The sequence below is a fragment of the Grammomys surdaster genome, unplaced genomic scaffold (assembly GCF_004785775.1).
Source record: "Grammomys surdaster isolate TR1022 unplaced genomic scaffold, NIH_TR_1.0 124836, whole genome shotgun sequence".
Taxonomy (NCBI): domain Eukaryota; kingdom Metazoa; phylum Chordata; class Mammalia; order Rodentia; family Muridae; genus Grammomys; species Grammomys surdaster.
In genome coordinates this window covers 156001-174830 of record NW_021619779.1, presented here as the reverse complement: position 1 = coordinate 174830, position 18830 = coordinate 156001, and the positions used below count along the sequence as shown (strand labels likewise).

Sequence of the window (18830 nt, the reverse complement as noted above, 5' to 3'; positions counted from 1 at the left end):
AGGTCCTGGGGATCAAACAGAAGTCCTCAGACTTGGCAGGGATCGCCTTTACCCGCGGACCCATCTAGTCAGCCTGCCATCAACCTTTCAGATTTTGGGGACCAGGGACTGGGGAGCATGTGCAGAGAATGAGGGGGTCAAGAGCCTGGTGCTTACACTTAGCACTCTATAAATGAGGAGGAAGGGAGGAGAAGAAAGAGGAAGGGAGTAGAGGGCATGGGCTGGGGAGAGGAGGAAGTGGGGCAAAGGGCACAGGAGATGTTCCAGGAACAGCGAAACAGGAGGAGGCTGTGAGCGAGGAGGAGGGCAGACGGCAGGGCTGAATCCAGCTTGGGGGCCGGCTGCAGCGCTCAGTGTTTTACCTGTAAAAATGGGGTACTCGAGGGCAAGTCTAAAGACGGGTCCTTGTTGACCCCTGGCTGGCTGCGTCGAGATCTTCAGCACCCGCCATCACACCCACCCACCCCTCTGAGACCAATGGCAGCTGCGGGTGGGGGTGGGGCCCCACTTGCCCAGCCTTGGCCTTCAAGTGGCGCTGGAAGCAGGCCCTGGCTGGCTTCCTCCCAAGGAGAGCTGTGGGAAGGTCGGCCAAGCGGGGTAGAAAACAAGCAAGCCCGCAGGGTGGGCAGGGGGGCGTGGGAGGGTGGCTGGAAGGGAGGGACAGGGCAGAGTCACGCAGGGGCACTGTGAGAAGCGCCTAGGACTCTGCAAAGGGCTCATCCCCTGAAGCGACCCACCAGCTAGGCCTGAGCTCAAAAGTTCCCAGTCCATACTTCTGCGAGAACCCACGAGGGAGCTGCGAGGGCCTGGGGTCTGCAAGCCTCAGAAGGTCAGCTTGACAGCAAGGGTGGGGGCACCCCAACAGGAGGCTAGGGATTGGGGCGCCTCTGGATAGGCGCTTAGGATTCTGGAATGCAAACAGGGCTCGAGGGGGCTCTTGCCCCTGGTGAGCAACAAGGGATTCTGGGATGTGGTAGGGTCTCTTGGGGGAGCTCCTGGCGTGCAAGAAAGGCTCATGTCGATGAAGGATGGGAGCCGATGTGCGCCCTGAGGTTCTGGGATGTGACTTGTTAAGGTTTGAGAGGTAGAATTGGGGTTTGGGGCTCCTTATCTCCAAGACTGGGACCTCTGCAGCCCCCCCCCCCGCCTCCCCGGGTGTGAATTTCGACTCTCTCGGAGTCTGGAATGCTGAAAAGCCTCGGGGCTTGGATCTAGGACAAGCTGGATCAGGCAAGCTCCAGCGCAGGCGGGCCCTAGGCGGGAGCTGGGCATCTGGGAAGCGGGGATGGGGATCTTGGAGACTTTCTGGGATTAGGCAGGACGGAGCCACACCCCCTGGAGCCACAGCCCCGCCCTCAGCACCTGCTCGTTTTCACCGCTTGGTTGCCGTGGAGACTTGTAGGCACCCTGGGCCGGCCGCTCTAGTTTGAGAGTCTCGTTGGGTTGCGGGCTCTCTGGCCCGCGGGTCCTCTCTATGGTCTAAGCCTCCGGAAGGGGGTCGGCCGGTGCGGAGCAGGGTTGAAGGGCTGAGAGAGTTTGGCCGCGAATTGGAAAGTTTGGGGCGGGGCTAGGCGCTGGGTAGGCCGTACGGACCCGGTCTTTCCGTGAGCAGTGACTGACAAGGCCTAGAGACTGCGCGGGAGACCCAGGTAGAATCTGAGTCCAGAATGCCGGAGAGTCTAGGGACCGTGGGCGGGCCCGCGCCGGTGGGCGGAGCCATAAGCATCACTTGGAGAGTGGGCTGGGTCAGACTGGGGAGGTGCGGATGGGGGCGGGATCTTGGGACTGCTGAGGGCGGGGTCATAGGTTTCACCTGTAGGGTGGGATTTGGGGGAAGAGTGATCAAGTGTGAGCTAGGGGGTGGAGTCACAGGCCTTCATCTGGGGGAGGAGCAGGACTTTGAGGCTCGCAGTGTGGGCGGAGAAAGAGGCCTCAGTTCGGGGCGTGGCCTAATGATGAGGGGGCTAATAGGGGATAGAGGCCGTTGTCGTTGGGACACTCAGTGTCTGAGGCCGGATAAGCATGAGGGTAACGTGAATTTTGAGACACAGAGGAGGGATGAGGCGACATTAGGGCATGGCCTGGGTCTTTTTTTTAATGCGAAGGGCCTAGGTGTGTGCGGGTTATTAGGTGAACACAAGCTTGGAGGGCTGAAACTCAGGGGTGGAGCTTGGCCGTAGGGTGTCTAGCCACGTGGTCAATGCTTGGGGAGGGGAGGTCTGCCTTTGATGGGCGGAGGGTAAAGATTGATATGGAAGTAGCCAATCCCAGGCCTTGGTTGGAGTTAGCCTCCCTAACCTTGCTCTGCGGCGGCGGGGTGGGGCGGGGCCTGATACTAAGGTACACGCTGGGGGCGGGGCCATGTTTGTAGTAAAAGCGTTTGGGTTTAGGCTGCAGAGGAGGGAAAAAGAACGCGGCCGGATCTGTGACGTGGCCTAGGCGGGGTCAAGACTAGGTGGGGGGCGGGACCCGCGGTCTCAGCTGTGTGCTCCGCAGGATGCGGGCTCCCGGGGCAGGAACAGCCTCTGTGGCCTCGCTGGCGCTGCTTTGGTTTCTGGGACTTCCGTGGACCTGGAGCGCGGCGGCGGCGTTCGGTGTGTACGTGGGTAGCGGCGGCTGGCGCTTTCTGCGTATCGTCTGCAAGACGGCGAGGCGAGACCTCTTGTAAGTAGATGGAGTTGAAATTTAGGGGTCGGGGTCATGGATGCAGGGCCCTCGGGGGAGCCAGAGTCTTGCAGGGTGGTGTGAGAGTGCCTTTATGGCCTGAGGTTGATTTTAGAGTCTGGGGTCGGGCGAGAAGGTGGAATGACTTACTGGGGGGCTCTGCAGGGTCCTGCAGAAGATAGAACTCTGGAGGAAATTGAGTACGTGATTGAGACTTAGTGTGCTGTTAGTCGTTGGCCACCGTTAGAGTGGGTATCTGGTGGGTATTGGGAGAGCTGGGGGTTCCCGTGGCACGGTGCAGACTGGGAGAGGCCTCTGTGGGATTAGAGGGGTGACCCACTGTCCAGATTCTTGGAATGAACAGGTTTGGGGTGAAGGAGCATCTTGAGGAGTCCACAGGACGCCTAAAGAGTCTCTAAAGGGTATTGGTCCCTCAGATAACACGTGAGTGTGGAACTTTGGCCATTGTTCAGGGTCTGTGGGAAGGTCTCTGTATGCATGCACACTGTGTATGCACACTATGTACAGGAGGTGAGGTTCGCTGAGGAGTCATGGTGTGCAGGGAACATGGAAGCTTCTGGGGTAACCTTAGTGTGCTGGAATTCAAAGTTTCAAGTCAACCCTTGTTGATCCATCTGGGTGCCTTCACAGATCTCCTTCGGGGAGGCCGACTGAGCATTGTTAAGAGTGAGGAAACAGGGTTATGGGGGCAGAGCAGGACGGTGTGGAGTGGGGTGCCACAGGCTTACTGGCTCCGAGCTTTCTCTTTAGTGGGTCTCACCTGCCTTCTTTTTTCTTTCTTCCTTTCCTCCTTTCTTCCTTTCTGTTTTTCTTCTCCCAAAGTAGCAAAGAGACAACGCTGAGGAGGGAGAGGAGGGAGAGTCGCTTCTGAAGACTCCAGGGCCTGTTTTGGGAATGGGCTCTCATGGAGCCCAGGATGACCTTGAACTCCTGACCCTCTCCCTTTGTCTCCCCTGTGCCAGGGTGACAGGTGTCAGCACATCTGGTTGTGGGAGTGCTGGGGTGCAGCACAGGACATTTTGCACTCTGCCCACTGAGCCTGGGCCACAGTCTCTGTTTACCTTGTGAGATGGGCTCCTATGGAGCTCGGCTTCCCTTTTCTTTCTTTTTCCTTTTCTGTCTTTTCCCCCCTCCCTCTGTCTTGCCTTTCTTGCCCAGGCTGGCCTGAAACTTGAGATCCTCCTGCCTCATCCTCTGGAGTGGTGGGATTAACAGGCCAGTTGCAGTCTTAAAATGAGTGTAGTCTGCTTGGTGAGATGGCTCAGCACCTAGAAGGTGCTTCTCCAGAGGACCCGGGTTTGGCTCACCACCAAGCCATCTTGTGTCCACTGCAGGCTCCTGTGCCCATGTGTGTCCATACACACACACATGTTTTACTGAGCAGAGCAAAGCAGAGCATGAGTATATAATGCATGCAGTGTCACAGGAGGCCATTGGCAGTGTGACTCCAAAGCTGGCTGGCTGCTGTGAACAGCCCTCACTTTTTGAATTGTCTTTTCTCTTCGTCTTCGTTGTTTTGATTAATTATTTTTATTTCATGTGCACTGGTGTTTTCCTGCATATATGTCTGAGTGAGGGTATCATCCCTTAGAACTGGAGTCACAGAGTTCTGAGCTGCCATGTGGGTGCTGGGAATTGAACCCTGGTCCTCTGAAAGAGTAGCCAGTGCTCTTAACTACTGAGCCTTCCTTGTCTTTTTTTTTTTTTTTTTAATGTTTTTGAACCTGGGTTTCCCTGGAGCCCAAGATGGCCTTAAACTCCCAACTCTCCTGCCTGGGCCTTCCAGTGCTGGACATCCCGCCCTGCTGTGTCCAGTTCACCTGCTGCTGTACAGGAGCATCTGCCAAACCCTGCCGAGTCTCTCAAGGGGCCTGCTTGGCTGCAGGCTTGAGTTCCAGGGCTCTGGATGAAAGAAGCTGGGGGCGGGAGAGGCCCTGGGAAGGGCCAGGCTGGACAGAGGTGTCTTTGTACTCAGTGTGGGGGTGGCTTGGGCAGCTGCCATCCTGGGTGCCAGAGCATGTAGTAGGGACAAAACACCGGATCCCTGCCTGCAGGCATGGGCGTGCTGATGAGAGGCAAGGTGGAGAGAAGGCCCTGACAGGCCCATGGTGCTGCAGCCTCACAGACCCGTCAGCTGTGGCCTGGCTCCCATCTGCAGCTTCCAGAAGAGCTGCTTATAGCTTGATGCAGCCCTGTCTTCTCAACTAATCGCCCTCCCCCCATCTTCATGGGTTTGTGAGGCAGTTAGTGGTACTCCAAGCATAGCCAGTGCTCACACAGTAGGTGTTCAAGGCTATGTGCTGATAGCACACTGGATAGGGATAGGAACCCAAGATCTGACTGTGGACCTTGGGCAGTCCTCTTGTTTCTGATCTAATCTGTGAACAGCAGGGTTTCATTGAGCAGCTGTTGGGGCCCCATCGGCATCTGTACTGTGTGAGCCCATGGAGGATCTTGAGTGAGCTCTGTTCAGTTCTGACTCATCCTGTCCTTCACTTGCTGGCGTGAGACCTCGTCTCTGATAACTCAGGTCTCTGAGCCATCAGCTGGTCTGTCAAGTCCCAGTGGGAGACTGTAGATAGGGCACAGCATTGGTATGTACTGGGTGGTTAATAAATGCTGGGGTTAAACGTCTTTGCCTGGACCACCCCATCTTTGTTTTCTGGTGGTCGTATTTGTTTTTCCTAGTTACTCTGGTTTTTTTTTTTTTTTTTTTTTTTAATCTGAGCTGTTTTCTGGTTTGTGAGTATAGTACCCTCTGTTTACTTTGGTCCTTGACCATGGTTCCTAGGATCTCAGGGACCTCACCCCAGGGACTCACTATTAAGGAGCCCAGAACACAAACACCCTAGAAGATATAGTCTTGAGCCCCAAGCTGTCAGGCTAACCCTAGGATGAACATGAAAAACCAATTTTTAAAATAGCTACTTAAACTTTGTTATTATGTTATTTTATAAGGGTGGGTATCTCACGTATGCTTGTGTGTGCACCGTGTATATTCCTGGGTGTTTCATGTATGTTTATGTGTGCATCATGTACATTCTGGGTGTCTCATGTATGTTTGTGTGTGCATAGTGTACATTCCTGGGTGTCTCATGTATGTTTTTGTGTGCACCGTGTACATTCCTGGTGTCTCACATATGTTCGTGTGTACATCGTGTACATTCCTGAGTGTCTCATGTATGTTTGTGTGTGTACCATGTACATTCTTGGTTGTCTCACGTATGTTTGTGTGTGCACTGTGCACATTCCTGGTGTCTCACGTATGTTTGTGTGTGCACCATGTACATTCCTAGTGTCCACAGAGGCCAGAAGGAGATATGGGATCTCCTGGAGCTGCAGTTACAGAGGTTTGTGAGCAACCATATGGGTGCTAGGTTGCCGCTGAGCTGTCTCCTCAGCCCCCAATTTCATTTTAGGGCAGGGTCTTGCTGTGCACTTGAGGTGGGCCTGAACCCACTAGTCCTGTGATGGCAGGCGAGTGCCATCAGCTAAGCTTAGGACGCTTGATCATCTATCCACCAACAAGCAGATACCTGTGTCTTCTTCACACTTCCCTTATTTTTTCCACACTGGTAGCTGGGCCATGGGAGCCTAGCCCCGGGCAGCCACCATGTTCTGGCAGCTTCTCTGCATTGCAGTGAATACCACAGTATGTCTGTGGCTGCTTTCCAGCACATCTTTACCATGCAGGAGCATGTCTGTGACAGATGCAGCCCTCAGGGATGAAAAGCAGCCCTGGTGCAGAGTGCCCAGCTGGAGCAGGAAGGGGTGAATTCATGCACCCTCAGGAGTGGGTGACTCTAATGTGCTGCTCTTTGGTGCGTGAGATGGGTGAATAGGTCAGGAGGCTTGTCTACAAGCTGTAGTACCCAAGTTCCATTTCCAGGACCCTCAAGGTGGAGGAGAGAACTCCCTTCCACAAGTCGTCCTCCGGTCTTGACACACACAGTGAGTGGATGAATACAAACTAGCTGGAAGTGGTTTCACGGGCCTTTAATCCCAGCACTGAGGGGGCAGGGCACGGAGGGGGCAAAGGCAGGTGGATATCTATAGGTTTGAGGCCAGCCTGGTCTACAGAACAAGTTCCAGGACAGCCAGGGCTACACAAGAAACCCCATCTTGAAAACAAAACACAACCAGATTTAAAAGTTAAAATTCTCATTTTTGCAAGCATGGAAATGATCCTGGGTTCACAGAGGTGTTGATGTGTCCCTTCACAGGTGGCCTCTGAGTGACAGGGTGGATGTGTCACTACTGAGTCAGAGCAGTGGAAGCACTGGCTGCTTTACTCACTCACTCTGTGTGTGCTCCCATGTGAGCTTGTGCGCTTGTCTGCGTGTGCTCCTGTGTGAGCTTGTGCACTTGTCTGCGTGTGCTCCCGTGTGAGCACACATGGGCACTTGTGGAAGTATGAGGACAATCTGTATACCTTTAATCCTATCACTTAGGAGGGAAAGACAGGCAGATTTCTGTAGTTTTGAGACCAGCCTAGTCTACATAGAAAGTTCTAGGACAATCAGCCTCACAGTGAGACAGTGTTTGAAAATTTTTCTAAATATGAAGTTTTTAAACATTATACTAGCATTTTTATGTTTTTTTTTTTTAGAATTATTTGTTTATTTTGTTTGTATGAGTTCACTGTAGCTGTCTTCAGACACTCCAGAAGAGGGCATCTGATCCCATTACAGAGATGGCTGTGACCCACCATGTGGTTGCTGGGACTTGAACTCAGGACTTCTGGAAGAGTAGTCAGTGCCACCTCCCGAGCTCTACGAGCTCTGTATTAGCTTTTTTTTTTTTTTTTTTTGGTTTTTCGAGACAGGGTTTCTCTGTATATCCCTGGCTGTCCTGGAACTCACTCTGTAGACCAGGCCGGCCTCAGACTCAGAAATCCGCCTGCCTCTGCCTCCCAAGTGCTGGAATTAAAGGCGTGCGCCACCACCACCCAGGCCGTATTAGCATTGTTTGAGGCAAGATTTTTAAGGAGATCCTGTTTCCTGTAGCCTGAGCTAGCCTCCCTGTGTATAAAGCCCAGGCTGGCTTTGAGCTCATAATCTCCAGCTTTAATGATAACCAGCTACCTTACTGATGACATTTACCAGTTCTCAGGGCCCAAGTCCCTCTCCTAATTATATCTATGCCTGTCTTTAGCTTTGATAGCCCTCCAAACTCTGGGGCAGCTGTTTCTGAGGGTAGCAGGATTCCTGGCTGACCTGCCACCCAGGCACTGGAGACTCCCTTACCTCTAGGATTATTTGTGGCAGGCTCTGTACCAGGAGGGCCAGCCTTGGGCCTTGGGCAATCTTCTAAAATGCTTTCCTGCCTTCTTTGCCCTCCTCTTCCTCTTCCTCCTCCTCCTCTTCTTCCTCCTCTTCCCCTTCTTCCTCTTCCTTCTCCTCTTCTACTTCCTCCTCCTCCTTCTTCTTTTAAATTCACTTTTAGTTTTTTTTTTTTTTTTTTTTTTGGTTTTTTTTCGAGACAGGGTTTCTCTGTGTAGTTCTGGCTGTCCTGGAACTCTCTCTGTAGACCAGGCTGGCCTCGAACTCAGAAATCCACCTGCCTCTGCCTCCCAAGTGCTGGGATTAAAGGCGTGCGCCACCACCGGCTCACTTTTAGTTTTTTGAGACAGGTTTTCTCTGTATAGCCCTGGCTATCTACTATCTCTGTAGGCTAGGCTGTCTTGGAACTCAGAAGTACACCTGCCTCTGCCTCCCTAGTTAGTGCTGGGGTTAAAGGTATGAGCTGCCACTGTCCAAGCCTTTTAGTTTTAAATTTATTTTTACAGGCTGGAGGGATGGCTTAGAAGTTAAGAGCACTGTCTGCTCCTCCAAAGGTCCCAAGTTCAATCCCTATCAACCATATGGTGGCTCATAAACTATTTATAGTGTGATCTGATGTCCTCTTCTGTCATGCAGGTATACATGCAGATCGGGTACTCACCTATGTAAAATAAGTATATCTAAAAAAAGCCTTAAAAATTATTTTTATTTAATATGTTTTAGTTTTTTAAATTTATTTTTCACATGCACAAAAGTATTGCCTACATGTATGTGCGTACCATGTACATGCCTAGTGCCTGCATGTGTGTAGTGTGTGTACCATGTGCATGTATGTGTGCCCGCATGTATGTGTGTACCAAGTGCATGTCTAGTGCTTGCAGAAGGCAGAAGAGGGTTTTGCCACAGGAACCGCAGTTCCGGGTGGTTGGGAGCTGCCATGTGGTTGCTGGAAATTCAACACAGGTTCTCTGAAAGAGCAGCCAGCGCTCTCACTGCTGAGTCAACTCTCCTCTCCAGTCCTTTTTTTTTTGAATCCTGTTCCATAGCAGCATCTGGTCTCATACTCCCACTCCCTCTGCCTCAGCTTCCCGGATGGGTGCTTAGATGACAGGTGCTAGGTGGGCCCCATGCCCTGCTCTTTCCCTCCAGGAAACAGGACAGGACAGGAAATAAGTCCGCGTCAGGCAGGCCATGGGTTTGGAAGGTCCTGGGTGCCAGGGGAGAGATGCCAAGGCAAAGGCAGTACTTCCAGGGCTCCTGGAGTGTTTTCTGAGCATGGCACAGCTAAACCGAGGCCTAGGGCAGGAGAACAGATGCTGAGGAGAGTGTGGCTGCTGAGCCTGTGCAAAGGAACTGGAGCAGACTTGCTGGGCGTGTCTGCAGTAAGGGAGCAGTGGGAGCCAGCTGGGATGGGGATGGTACAAGGCGTTTCTTTTGTCCCCTCTAAGTCTCACCCAGGCACATAGGAGGAGGAGGAGGTGTTAGCTATTTGGGTAGAAACAAAAGAATCTGGGGCTCAGTTGGTAGATTACTCTCCTACACGCCCTGGCTCCCATCTCTAGCCACATAAACTGGCACATACCCTAGGACCTTTGTCCCAGCTGGGTGGAAGCCACCCACCTCTTCCGAAGTCCCCACTGTCATGAGTTCTTGTTTTGATTGTTCTCACCCTTCTCATCACCTTCAGTTCTGCCCAGTGCTCATCACTGTGTGGTGTTCTCCCAAAGGGCTGTGACATGTCTTCAGAGCAGAGAGCAGTTGGGCATCCTGAGGGGGTGAGAAATGGGCATGAAGCGTGAGAGGAGGAATGACTGGATGAAGGAAGAGAGGAAGCTGCTGGGGTTCTGCAGCCTGACTCAGGGTTGCTGTGAGATGAAGGCTAGCCTGGGCTAGTAAGGAGCTATCAAGTGGGAGACCAAAACTAGCCTGTGGTCATCATCTCCTGGCGTCCTCTGAAGATGGGGTACAGTACTCGAAGGACATCCTCAGAGAGAGGAACCAGGATGAGTTCTGAGACCTTCCTGATAACCCGGCCTGTCAACCCCGGGCTCCAGATGATGAGGCAGGAAGAGGGCAAGCTCTAGGTCAGAAGGCAGTTAGCGAGACCCTGACTCAAAAGTAAGGAGTGGGCTGGGGGCGCGGCTCAGGTGGAGCCCCTGCCTAGAATTCCCCACTGAGGAGCTGTGGACATGGGTCAGGGGTAGAGCCCGGCCTAGAATCCTCCAGAGAGGGGCTGGGGGCGTGGCTTGGGGGTGGAGCCCCTGAGTAGAATCCCCCAGTGAGAGGCTGAGGGCTTGGTAGTAGACTGCTTGCTAAGCATGTAAATGTCTCAGAGAGCAAAAGAAAGTCTGACAGTCGGTATTCAGGGCACCCGGCCATTGCGGGATGACTAGTTGGTGACTAATTCTCATGTGGTAGACAGGCTGGTGTTGGGGATTCATAGCTTCTTGTCTGGTTGGTTAATGTTCCCTGCCCTAAGATATCAGCCACTAAAGGACCCCTTCCTGGATCCTAGCTGTCCTGGGACCCCGAGGCCACAGGCAGCTCTGGACAGTGGCCCTGTCCCCGTCTCTGCAGTGGCCTCTCCGTTCTGATTCGTGTGCGGCTAGAGCTGCGACAACACCGGCGAGCAGGAGACACAATCCCGCGCATCTTCCAGGCCGTGGCCCGGCGACAACCAGAGCGCCTGGCGCTGGTGGACGCAAGTAGTGGTATATGCTGGACTTTCGCACAACTGGACACCTACTCCAATGCTGTGGCCAACCTGTTCCGCCAGCTGGGCTTTGTACCGGGCGATGTGGTGGCTGTGTTCCTGGAGGGGCGGCCGGAGTTCGTGGGACTGTGGCTGGGCCTGGCCAAGGCCGGTGTGGTGGCCGCGCTTCTCAATGTCAACCTGAGGCGGGAGCCCCTGGCCTTCTGCCTGGGCACATCAGCTGCCAAGGCCCTCATTTATGGCGGGGAGATGGCAGCGGGTGAGGCCTGATGGAAACCAGGAGGGTGGGGACCTAGGGACCTCAGGGATAGGGAGATGCTGGCCGGGATGCTTCGTGACTGTGACCCTGAGCCTCTGTCACCACAGCGGTGGCGGAGGTGGGTGAGCAGCTGGGGAAGAGCCTCCTCAAGTTCTGCTCTGGAGATCTGGGGCCTGAGAGCGTCCTGCCTGACACGCAGCTCCTGGACCCCATGCTTGCTGAAGCGCCCACCACACCCCTGGCACAAGCCCCGGGCAAGGGCATGGATGGTAAGTGGAGGGGTCACGGACATCTCTCCCTTCTGTCCTCTGCTCTCCTGGTGCCTGACGTCTGCTTCTTCTGCAGATCGGCTGTTTTACATCTATACTTCTGGGACCACTGGGCTTCCTAAGGCGGCCATTGTGGTACACAGCAGGTAAGCAGGGTCCTAGGGCCCTCCCTACCCCATGGTCTCCCTATGCTGGGACCTGTCCCTCATGGTCTTTTCCTCCTCCTTACCTTCTGGCTGAGCCCCACCTGTCTCCTGCTCTGCCTCCTGCCCTCCCCCACCCGAGCCTTGGCTCGCATCCTTGAGGGTTTTGTATCCTAAATCCGTGACCATTCTGCTTTGGCGCAGCTCAGTCATAGAGTAGCTTAGTCCTCTCCGGACCCTAGTTCTTCCTCCAGCCAACCACAGCCCTTGAAGCCTGGGAACCTTTCTATGTGTTGTACTCTCAGGCAGCCTTTCCAGAGGGCGCAGGTCCTCTCCCTCCAGCCCAGAAGACTCCCCGATGTGTCACCTCTAGATCTCTGCCATGACTACGTGCCTCTCCCTACAGGTACTACCGCATTGCAGCGTTCGGCCACCATTCCTACAGCATGCGGGCCGCCGATGTGCTCTACGACTGCCTGCCACTCTACCACTCTGCAGGTATGTGGACACCCAGGGGAATGGACAGAATCCCTCGGCGATCCTCACAGCTACCCTCTTTCTAGGGAACATCATGGGCGTGGGACAGTGTGTCATCTACGGGTTGACGGTGGTACTGCGCAAGAAGTTCTCTGCCAGCCGCTTCTGGGATGACTGTGTCAAGTACAATTGCACGGTAGGCCCCGCCCCCTCTCAGGCCCCTCCCACCATGCCCGGGGTACAGCAGTCCCTGGGCTCAGGCTGGATCAGGACACGCCCCTCCTCCTCTGGCTACTCCCTCATGGGTTGGTCCCTCTCTGTAAGACTGGCCCCAGTGAAGCTCAGTCCCTGCCCTCAGGGCATACCCTTCTGCTCTGGCCACGCCCCTCCCGTTCTGGCTCCACCTTATATCAAGCTCCGGTCCCACCCAGACTTCACCTTAAGCTTGCTTCCTTGCAGGACTGCTTTGTCCCTCCTGCTCAGCCACGTCTCACCTGACCTGTGTCACTCCTTGCTTTGCCACCTTCTTGGCTAGGCCCTGCCTCTCCCTTTGGCCCCACCCCACTAGCGAACCAAGGTGCATCTTCACAGGCCAGATCTTGCCACTGCTCCTCTACCTGCTGTACCAGGCTAATCCCTTGTCCCTTCTGGCCAAGTCCCATCCTTCGTGCTTAGCCGCCACCCCTCCTGGCAAGGTTACACTGACTCTAGGCAGGCTGGGTCCCGCCTGCATAGCTTCCAGTTCTCCCATCCAGGCTGTTTGCTACCAGACCAGGCCGTGCTCTAAGTGGTCCCGTCTAGTTAGGCCCTGCCCACTCTGCCTGTCTGCCTGCCTTGATCGTGGGTTCTCTGTCCCAGTGAGGAGAGGAGAGTACCCTGTGTCCCTGGAGTGCTAAAGGCTTTCTGTGTAAAGTGTTTGGGGTCTCCTACAGCGTCACCAAAAATTGTACCTGTTTTATAGTCAGGGAAACTGAGGCAGCTGAGATGGAGGCTGGGTACCCTGAATCCCTCCAGGTGCTCCTGCAGAGTGATGGGGTAGGATCAGCTCAGTGAGCAGGGAGAGCCCTAGGTGAGGGGTTAAGCACAGCAGGGGATTGTGGCTACAGTGGCTGGAGCACACAGGCCCTGAGCTCCGTCACACCAGCCCCAGTGCCTTCTCTAGTCCTTGGAACACAGGACCGGCAGCAGTAAGTTTCTGCTCTTCCCCAGCGGAGGTGCAGGACTGCTGGATCAGAGGGGGAAAGAGCTGGCTGTGCCAGGATCTGGGGGAACAGCAGTTGACAGACAGGGCCCGGTGTATGGCAGGGCTTATCCAGGTCACACAGCCCTGCATGGCAGTGCTGGAGGCCGCTGTACTCTGCCAGCATTGCAGGATTTTACATCCGCTTTGGGAAAAGTGCTAATCTGACTTTGAAACACTACGGTCACTTGAGAAAAGGCCAGAGGAGCTGGGTGGTAGCAGGTCTGCACAGAGCCTAGCCCAGCGTGTTCAAGGCCCTGGAATCTCTCCCTAGCAGCCCCCAGCACACTGCTGTCACCAACTGGCTTCTTGTTAAAACTCAGGTGGGGACCTGGGTTTACCATGGACGCTGCATGCTGTCCATCCCCCACCTCTGTCTAGTTCTGAACATTGCATCCTACCAGCAGTCCCCTCTTCTCACCTCCAGCCCCTGGTGTGCTTCATGCTGTCAGTTTTCTTTTCTTTTTTTTTTTTTTCTTTCGAGACAGGGTTTCTCTGTGCAGCCCTGGCTGTCCTGGAACTCACTCTGTAGACCAGGCTGGCCTCAAACTCAGAAATCCGCCTGCCTCTGCCTCCCAAGTGCTGGGATTAAAGGCATGCGCCGCCACCGCCCGGCATGCTGTCAGTTTTCACACAGGGTCTTTTGGCTCAGGAAAGGCATGCTGGACTTTTAAAAATCCTCTATTCTGGAACCTAGGATGTAGACTGTGAGGCCAGCCTATACTACAAGACACGCTGAGCCCATGGTGGCCACTTCTCTTCATTTTGTGCATGTGGGGGCTAGTATGATGTCAGGCGTCTATCCTTTACCACCTTACTTTTTTTGTTTTTCTGTCTCTGTCTCTGTCTTTGTCTCTCTCTCTATATATATATGTGTATATATGTATGTATACACATACACATACATATATATTCTCCATCTCATCTGCCTCCTGAGTGCCACAGTGCACACCATGTTGGACCTGTACTGTCCAGCTGCCTGTGGTGAGGTGTACCCTGGCTCACAGATGCCTATGGCACCCAGGTCCTTTTGTTTAGATGTCACTGCTGTGTGGGAACTGTACTGTCTTCAGTGCCTTCAAAGCCCTTTCTATCAATTTGTGTGGTAATGAAAATCCTGTGAGGCAGAGAGGTGCTGGAGTGAGGGCTACCAGGGAAGGGGCACCAGAGAACAGAGGCTGCTAGAAACCGTTTCTGGGTTGTGGCTGTGGACCTGGCAGATTGGGTTTTGCTTAGTTCCTGAGACAGGGTCTTACTTGGCAGTCAGGAGAGCTTGGACCCATGATCCTCCTGCCTCGGTCTCTTGAGTGCTGAATGATAGGCTCGTGACACTGGATTGGCAGATAAAGGTAGATGGCAGTCCTGGAGTTAGGCGAGGTGTTAGTCAGTTTACAGACCGAAACTCAAACCTTAAGTCTACGCTTCCTAAAGACAGGGCTTTTCAGTCACACACAGGGAATACTGCACGGTGAGAACTGCAGGCAGTGTGACGTAGGAGGGCACGCTCTCTCCATCCCTCTCTCCCTCCTTTCTCTTGCCCCTCCTTCCCTTCTTTTTGGAGACAGACTCATGTACTGGCTAGCCTGGAACTTGCTATGTAGCCAAGGCTATGCACCAGTTTAGTCCTCATATCAGGTACTCAGCCTTCCGTTTTACTTGGCTAGTTTCTCTCCTCAGCTTTCCCTTCTCAATGGTGGGGAAAGGAGGTGTTGGCATGGAGGCTACCGCCCATGGCTGCAGATAGTTGAGAGGCTGAGGCAAGAGGAATCCGATTGGAGACTTACGGAGCATGTCCTCCACACCTGTCATCCTGGCACTTGGAAGACCGAGGCAGGAGGAGAAGTTGTCCCTAGGCTAGGGACAGCCTAGACTACATAAAGACCACCCTGTTTCAAAGCCATAAAAGGGGTGTGGTGAATGCTTGCTTAGCATATAGCCCTGGGTTCTGTCCCCAGCACCTTAAAAGTCCTCAGTGCTGATTCCCCTTGGCCCAGCACTGCTCTTGTGCCCACCGCATGACATAGGTGGCAGCCAGACGCTTCCATCACTGGTCAGGTCCCGCCCATCCCCTAGCCCTGCTTCTCATTGGGCCTTGCCTGAACCCTGCCCCCGGCCGGCCACCCGCAGGTAGTGCAGTACATCGGTGAAATCTGCCGCTACCTTCTGAGGCAGCCGGTTCGGGATGTGGAGCGGCGGCACCGCGTTCGCCTAGCCGTGGGTAACGGCCTGCGGCCAGCCATCTGGGAGGAGTTCACGCAGCGCTTCGGTGTGCGGCAGATCGGCGAGTTCTATGGCGCCACCGAGTGCAACTGCAGCATTGCCAACATGGACGGCAAGGTCCGCGGCGCGGCTGCGGGGTGTAGGGTGCGGGGCCGGTCCCTGTCGGTCTCCTACGGCACGAGGACCTTCAGGCCGCCCTTGTCCCCTCACCGCCGTATCCACCCTAGGTCGGCTCCTGCGGCTTCAACAGCCGTATCCTCACGCATGTGTACCCCATCCGACTGGTCAAGGTCAACGAGGACACGATGGAGCCACTGCGGGACTCCCAGGGCCTCTGCATCCCGTGTCAGCCCGGTGAGCGCAGCCCTTGCCTAGTGCCTCGGGGAACTTGGGTCCCCACGGCACCCACACCCACTCAGCCTGAGTGTCACCTCCTCCAGGGGAACCCGGTCTTCTTGTGGGCCAGATCAATCAGCAGGACCCTCTGCGTCGCTTCGATGGCTATGTTAGTGACAGTGCCACCAACAAGAAGATTGCCCACAGCGTGTTCCGAAAGGGCGACAGCGCCTACCTCTCAGGTGCGGAGCCTCGTGGCTGGGCTGGCTGTCAGAATTCGAAGCCTGGTCCCATCTGGCCCTCTCCCCTGCAGGTGACGTGCTAGTGATGGATGAGCTGGGCTACATGTATTTCCGTGACCGCAGCGGGGACACCTTCCGCTGGCGTGGGGAGAACGTGTCCACCACGGAGGTGGAAGCCGTGCTGAGTCGCCTACTGGGCCAGACGGATGTAGCTGTGTATGGGGTGGCTGTGCCAGGCAAGCTGGGGACACAGGGTGGTTGTGGGGTGCAGGAGCCCCATGGAGTTCAACCAGAAAGGACCTGCAGGTACAGTACCCATGGACCATGCACAAGCTGGAGAACTATGCTGCTGACTGACTGACTGGGTGGGCCCCTGGGTTGGGAATCCATCACATTCCTAATGTTGAGCCTCAGTTTGGGGGACCTTTTCTCAGGATCAGAAGGCTGGACACAGGACCCCTTATAAAATGGCTACTACCAGGACTAATGTTATCCCAGTTGGGAGCTCAGAGAGTAATGACCAGGACTAACTTCAGGTGGGCAGGGTGGTCTCAGCTGAGTCCTCTTTTGCAGGAGTGGAGGGGAAAGCTGGCATGGCGGCCATTGCAGATCCCCACAGCCAGCTGGACCCTAACTCAATGTACCAGGAGTTACAGAAGGTTCTCGCATCCTATGCCCGGCCCATGTTCCTTCGTCTTCTGCCCCAGGTGGATACCACAGGTATAGCCCCTGCCCGGGAGCTGTTTACTTCCTGCCCTAATTTAGGCTCCCACTCCCCTGTGTAAATGTAGACCAACAGCCACCTGCCCTGGAACTCAGGAGATCCGCTTGCCTCTAAGGGCTGGCATTACAGGCGTGTGCCACCACAGCAGGGACTGCAGAGCAAGATCCTGTTTCCAAGGAAACAAGAACAATAATATCCAATTATAACAAAAACCCAAGGTACCTCTTGTAGACTTCGGGGTGCAGCTTCAGATGTAGTGGCTCAGCACAAAGACAGCAGCGTGAGGTAGCTGAGTGAATAGGTCTCAGACAACTTAGGTATGTGCAGATCAGACTTTACTCGCTAGCACAACAGGGGGCCACAAGGCCAGGCTTGCTTCTGCCTGAGAGCTGGTATCTTCTTCCTGTCTTGTGGGTGTTCACAGGGAGGTGTCCACTGCTGAAAGGATGCCTGTGCAGAGAGTTGCTTCAGGGTACATACCTCTGACCTTCCCAACCTCCAGGTACCTTCAAGATCCAGAAGACCCGGCTGCAGCGTGAAGGCTTTGACCCCCGCCAGACCTCAGACCGGCTCTTCTTTCTAGACCTGAAGCAGGGACGCTACCTACCCTTGGATGAGAGAGTCCATGCCCGCATCTGCGCAGGCGACTTCTCCCTCTGAGCCTGGCGAGTGGGATGGGCCTGGACTCCTGAGACCTGGGACCTGACACCCTTCTTCAGGTGCTTCTCCTGCCTGGCCACATGGACAGCAGCACTTGTGGGAGTAGGAAACAGGAACCTGAGCAGCCGGGGCCCCTCTCCTACTTCCCACTATGCATCCATCTGGCCTCCGCCTTGATCTTTTTCTCCATCTCTTTTCTCCCTACCCAGCAAGAGCCCCACAAACACATGTTGGCTGCTGTGTCCTGCAGTGGGACCAGTGTCCAGGCTGTAGGTTGCGACCCACACTGGCGCCCACCTCCCTTTCCCTTTGTGCCTTAGGTTACCCTGTGGAACAGGTGGGGCCCACATAGCTAGCTGCTGTCCCTGCTGAGGATTGGTAGCAAGCACACTGTCATGTCAGCTGGGAGACATGCGCAGTCTCCCACTGACCCCCAGTCAACTGAAAATATTACTGTTTTGTATTATTGTTTTGTTTTGAGATAGGGTCTCACTGTGGAGGCTAAGCTGGCCTCAGACTCACGACTCTTCTGCCTCTGGGCACTACTCTGCAGACTCAGACTGATGACACTTATGCATTATTGCCCCTAAGGGTCTTCAGAGTCCTCATTTTCCCCTCACTTCCAGAACTGACTCTGGTCACTTGGATGTGGCTAGCGTTGGCTCTGCCCACACGTGTCAATTCAGGGGTACCCAGGCATAATCCCTGGAAGCCCTCATCCTGGCAAAGCTTGGATGTTCTCACGTCACAGCAGGAGAGAGCCAGGAAGGTTGCTGTGGTGTTCTCTTGGGCACCCCCTAGTGGCAGCCCTGGACATGCTGTATTGTGCACTAGTGCAGATAGCCCAGACCCTGTTGTCTATGACATTTGAGGTCTACCTTTCTGGCTCCCGTGGACCCCACTGAGATCCTTGGTGACTCACTTCAGTTATTAAGCAGGGCCTCTGCCTGCCTTCGTCTCCAAGGGCATGATGGGTATGGACAGGGCAGCCACCAGCTGCCTGCAGTCAACCACACTTGAGTGTTATTTCCTTGTTGGTTTTAAAAAATAAACATGCTGAGGCTTGACACCCGCCAGAGCACAGCATTTCTGTAGGTCGCACCTGACACCCGCCAGAGCACTGCATTTCTGTAGGTCGGTCGCACCTGAGCAGACTCCAGCAGGACACCCACGGCTTGCCCCAGTTAGGGCCACTGTTAACTGATGAGCCGTCCTGACCAGCTCGGGAAGGAAAGCGTTTACTTGGTTTACATACTGTGAATCACAGTCCGTTGAGGGAAGCTAGGGCAGGAAGCTGAGGCAGGAGCTGATGGAGAGGCCATGGAGGATGGTGCCTTGCTCAGCCTTATTAATTTTTAAAAAAGACTTATTTATTTTATGTTTATGAGTACACCATTGCTGTCTTCAGGCACATCAGAAGAGGGCTTCGGATCCCATTACAGATGGTTATGAGCCACCATGTGGTTGCTGGGAATTGAACTCAGGTTCTCTAGAAAAGCAGTTGGTGCTCTTAACCACTGAGCCATCTCTCCAGTCCAGCCTTTTAAATTTTATTTACTGGTTTTTCAAGACAGGCTTTC

General features: G+C 54.5%; 1 protein-coding gene across 1 annotated transcript; it reads left to right on the top strand.

The window, feature by feature from the left end:
- The first annotated feature begins 653 nt into the window (after positions 1–653).
- Positions 654–18326, top strand: Slc27a1 (solute carrier family 27 member 1). The gene is made up of 13 exons (XM_028784796.1): positions 654–829; positions 2497–2664; positions 10545–10939; positions 11047–11208; positions 11285–11354; positions 11758–11849; positions 11915–12024; positions 15196–15405; positions 15516–15642; positions 15729–15866; positions 15938–16102; positions 16440–16586; positions 17093–18326. Exons 2-13 carry the CDS (start codon positions 2498–2500, stop codon positions 17248–17250), a joined length of 1941 nt encoding a protein of 646 aa, XP_028640629.1. The 5' UTR covers positions 654–829; position 2497; the 3' UTR covers positions 17251–18326.
- The last annotated feature ends 504 nt before the right edge of the window (positions 18327–18830 follow it).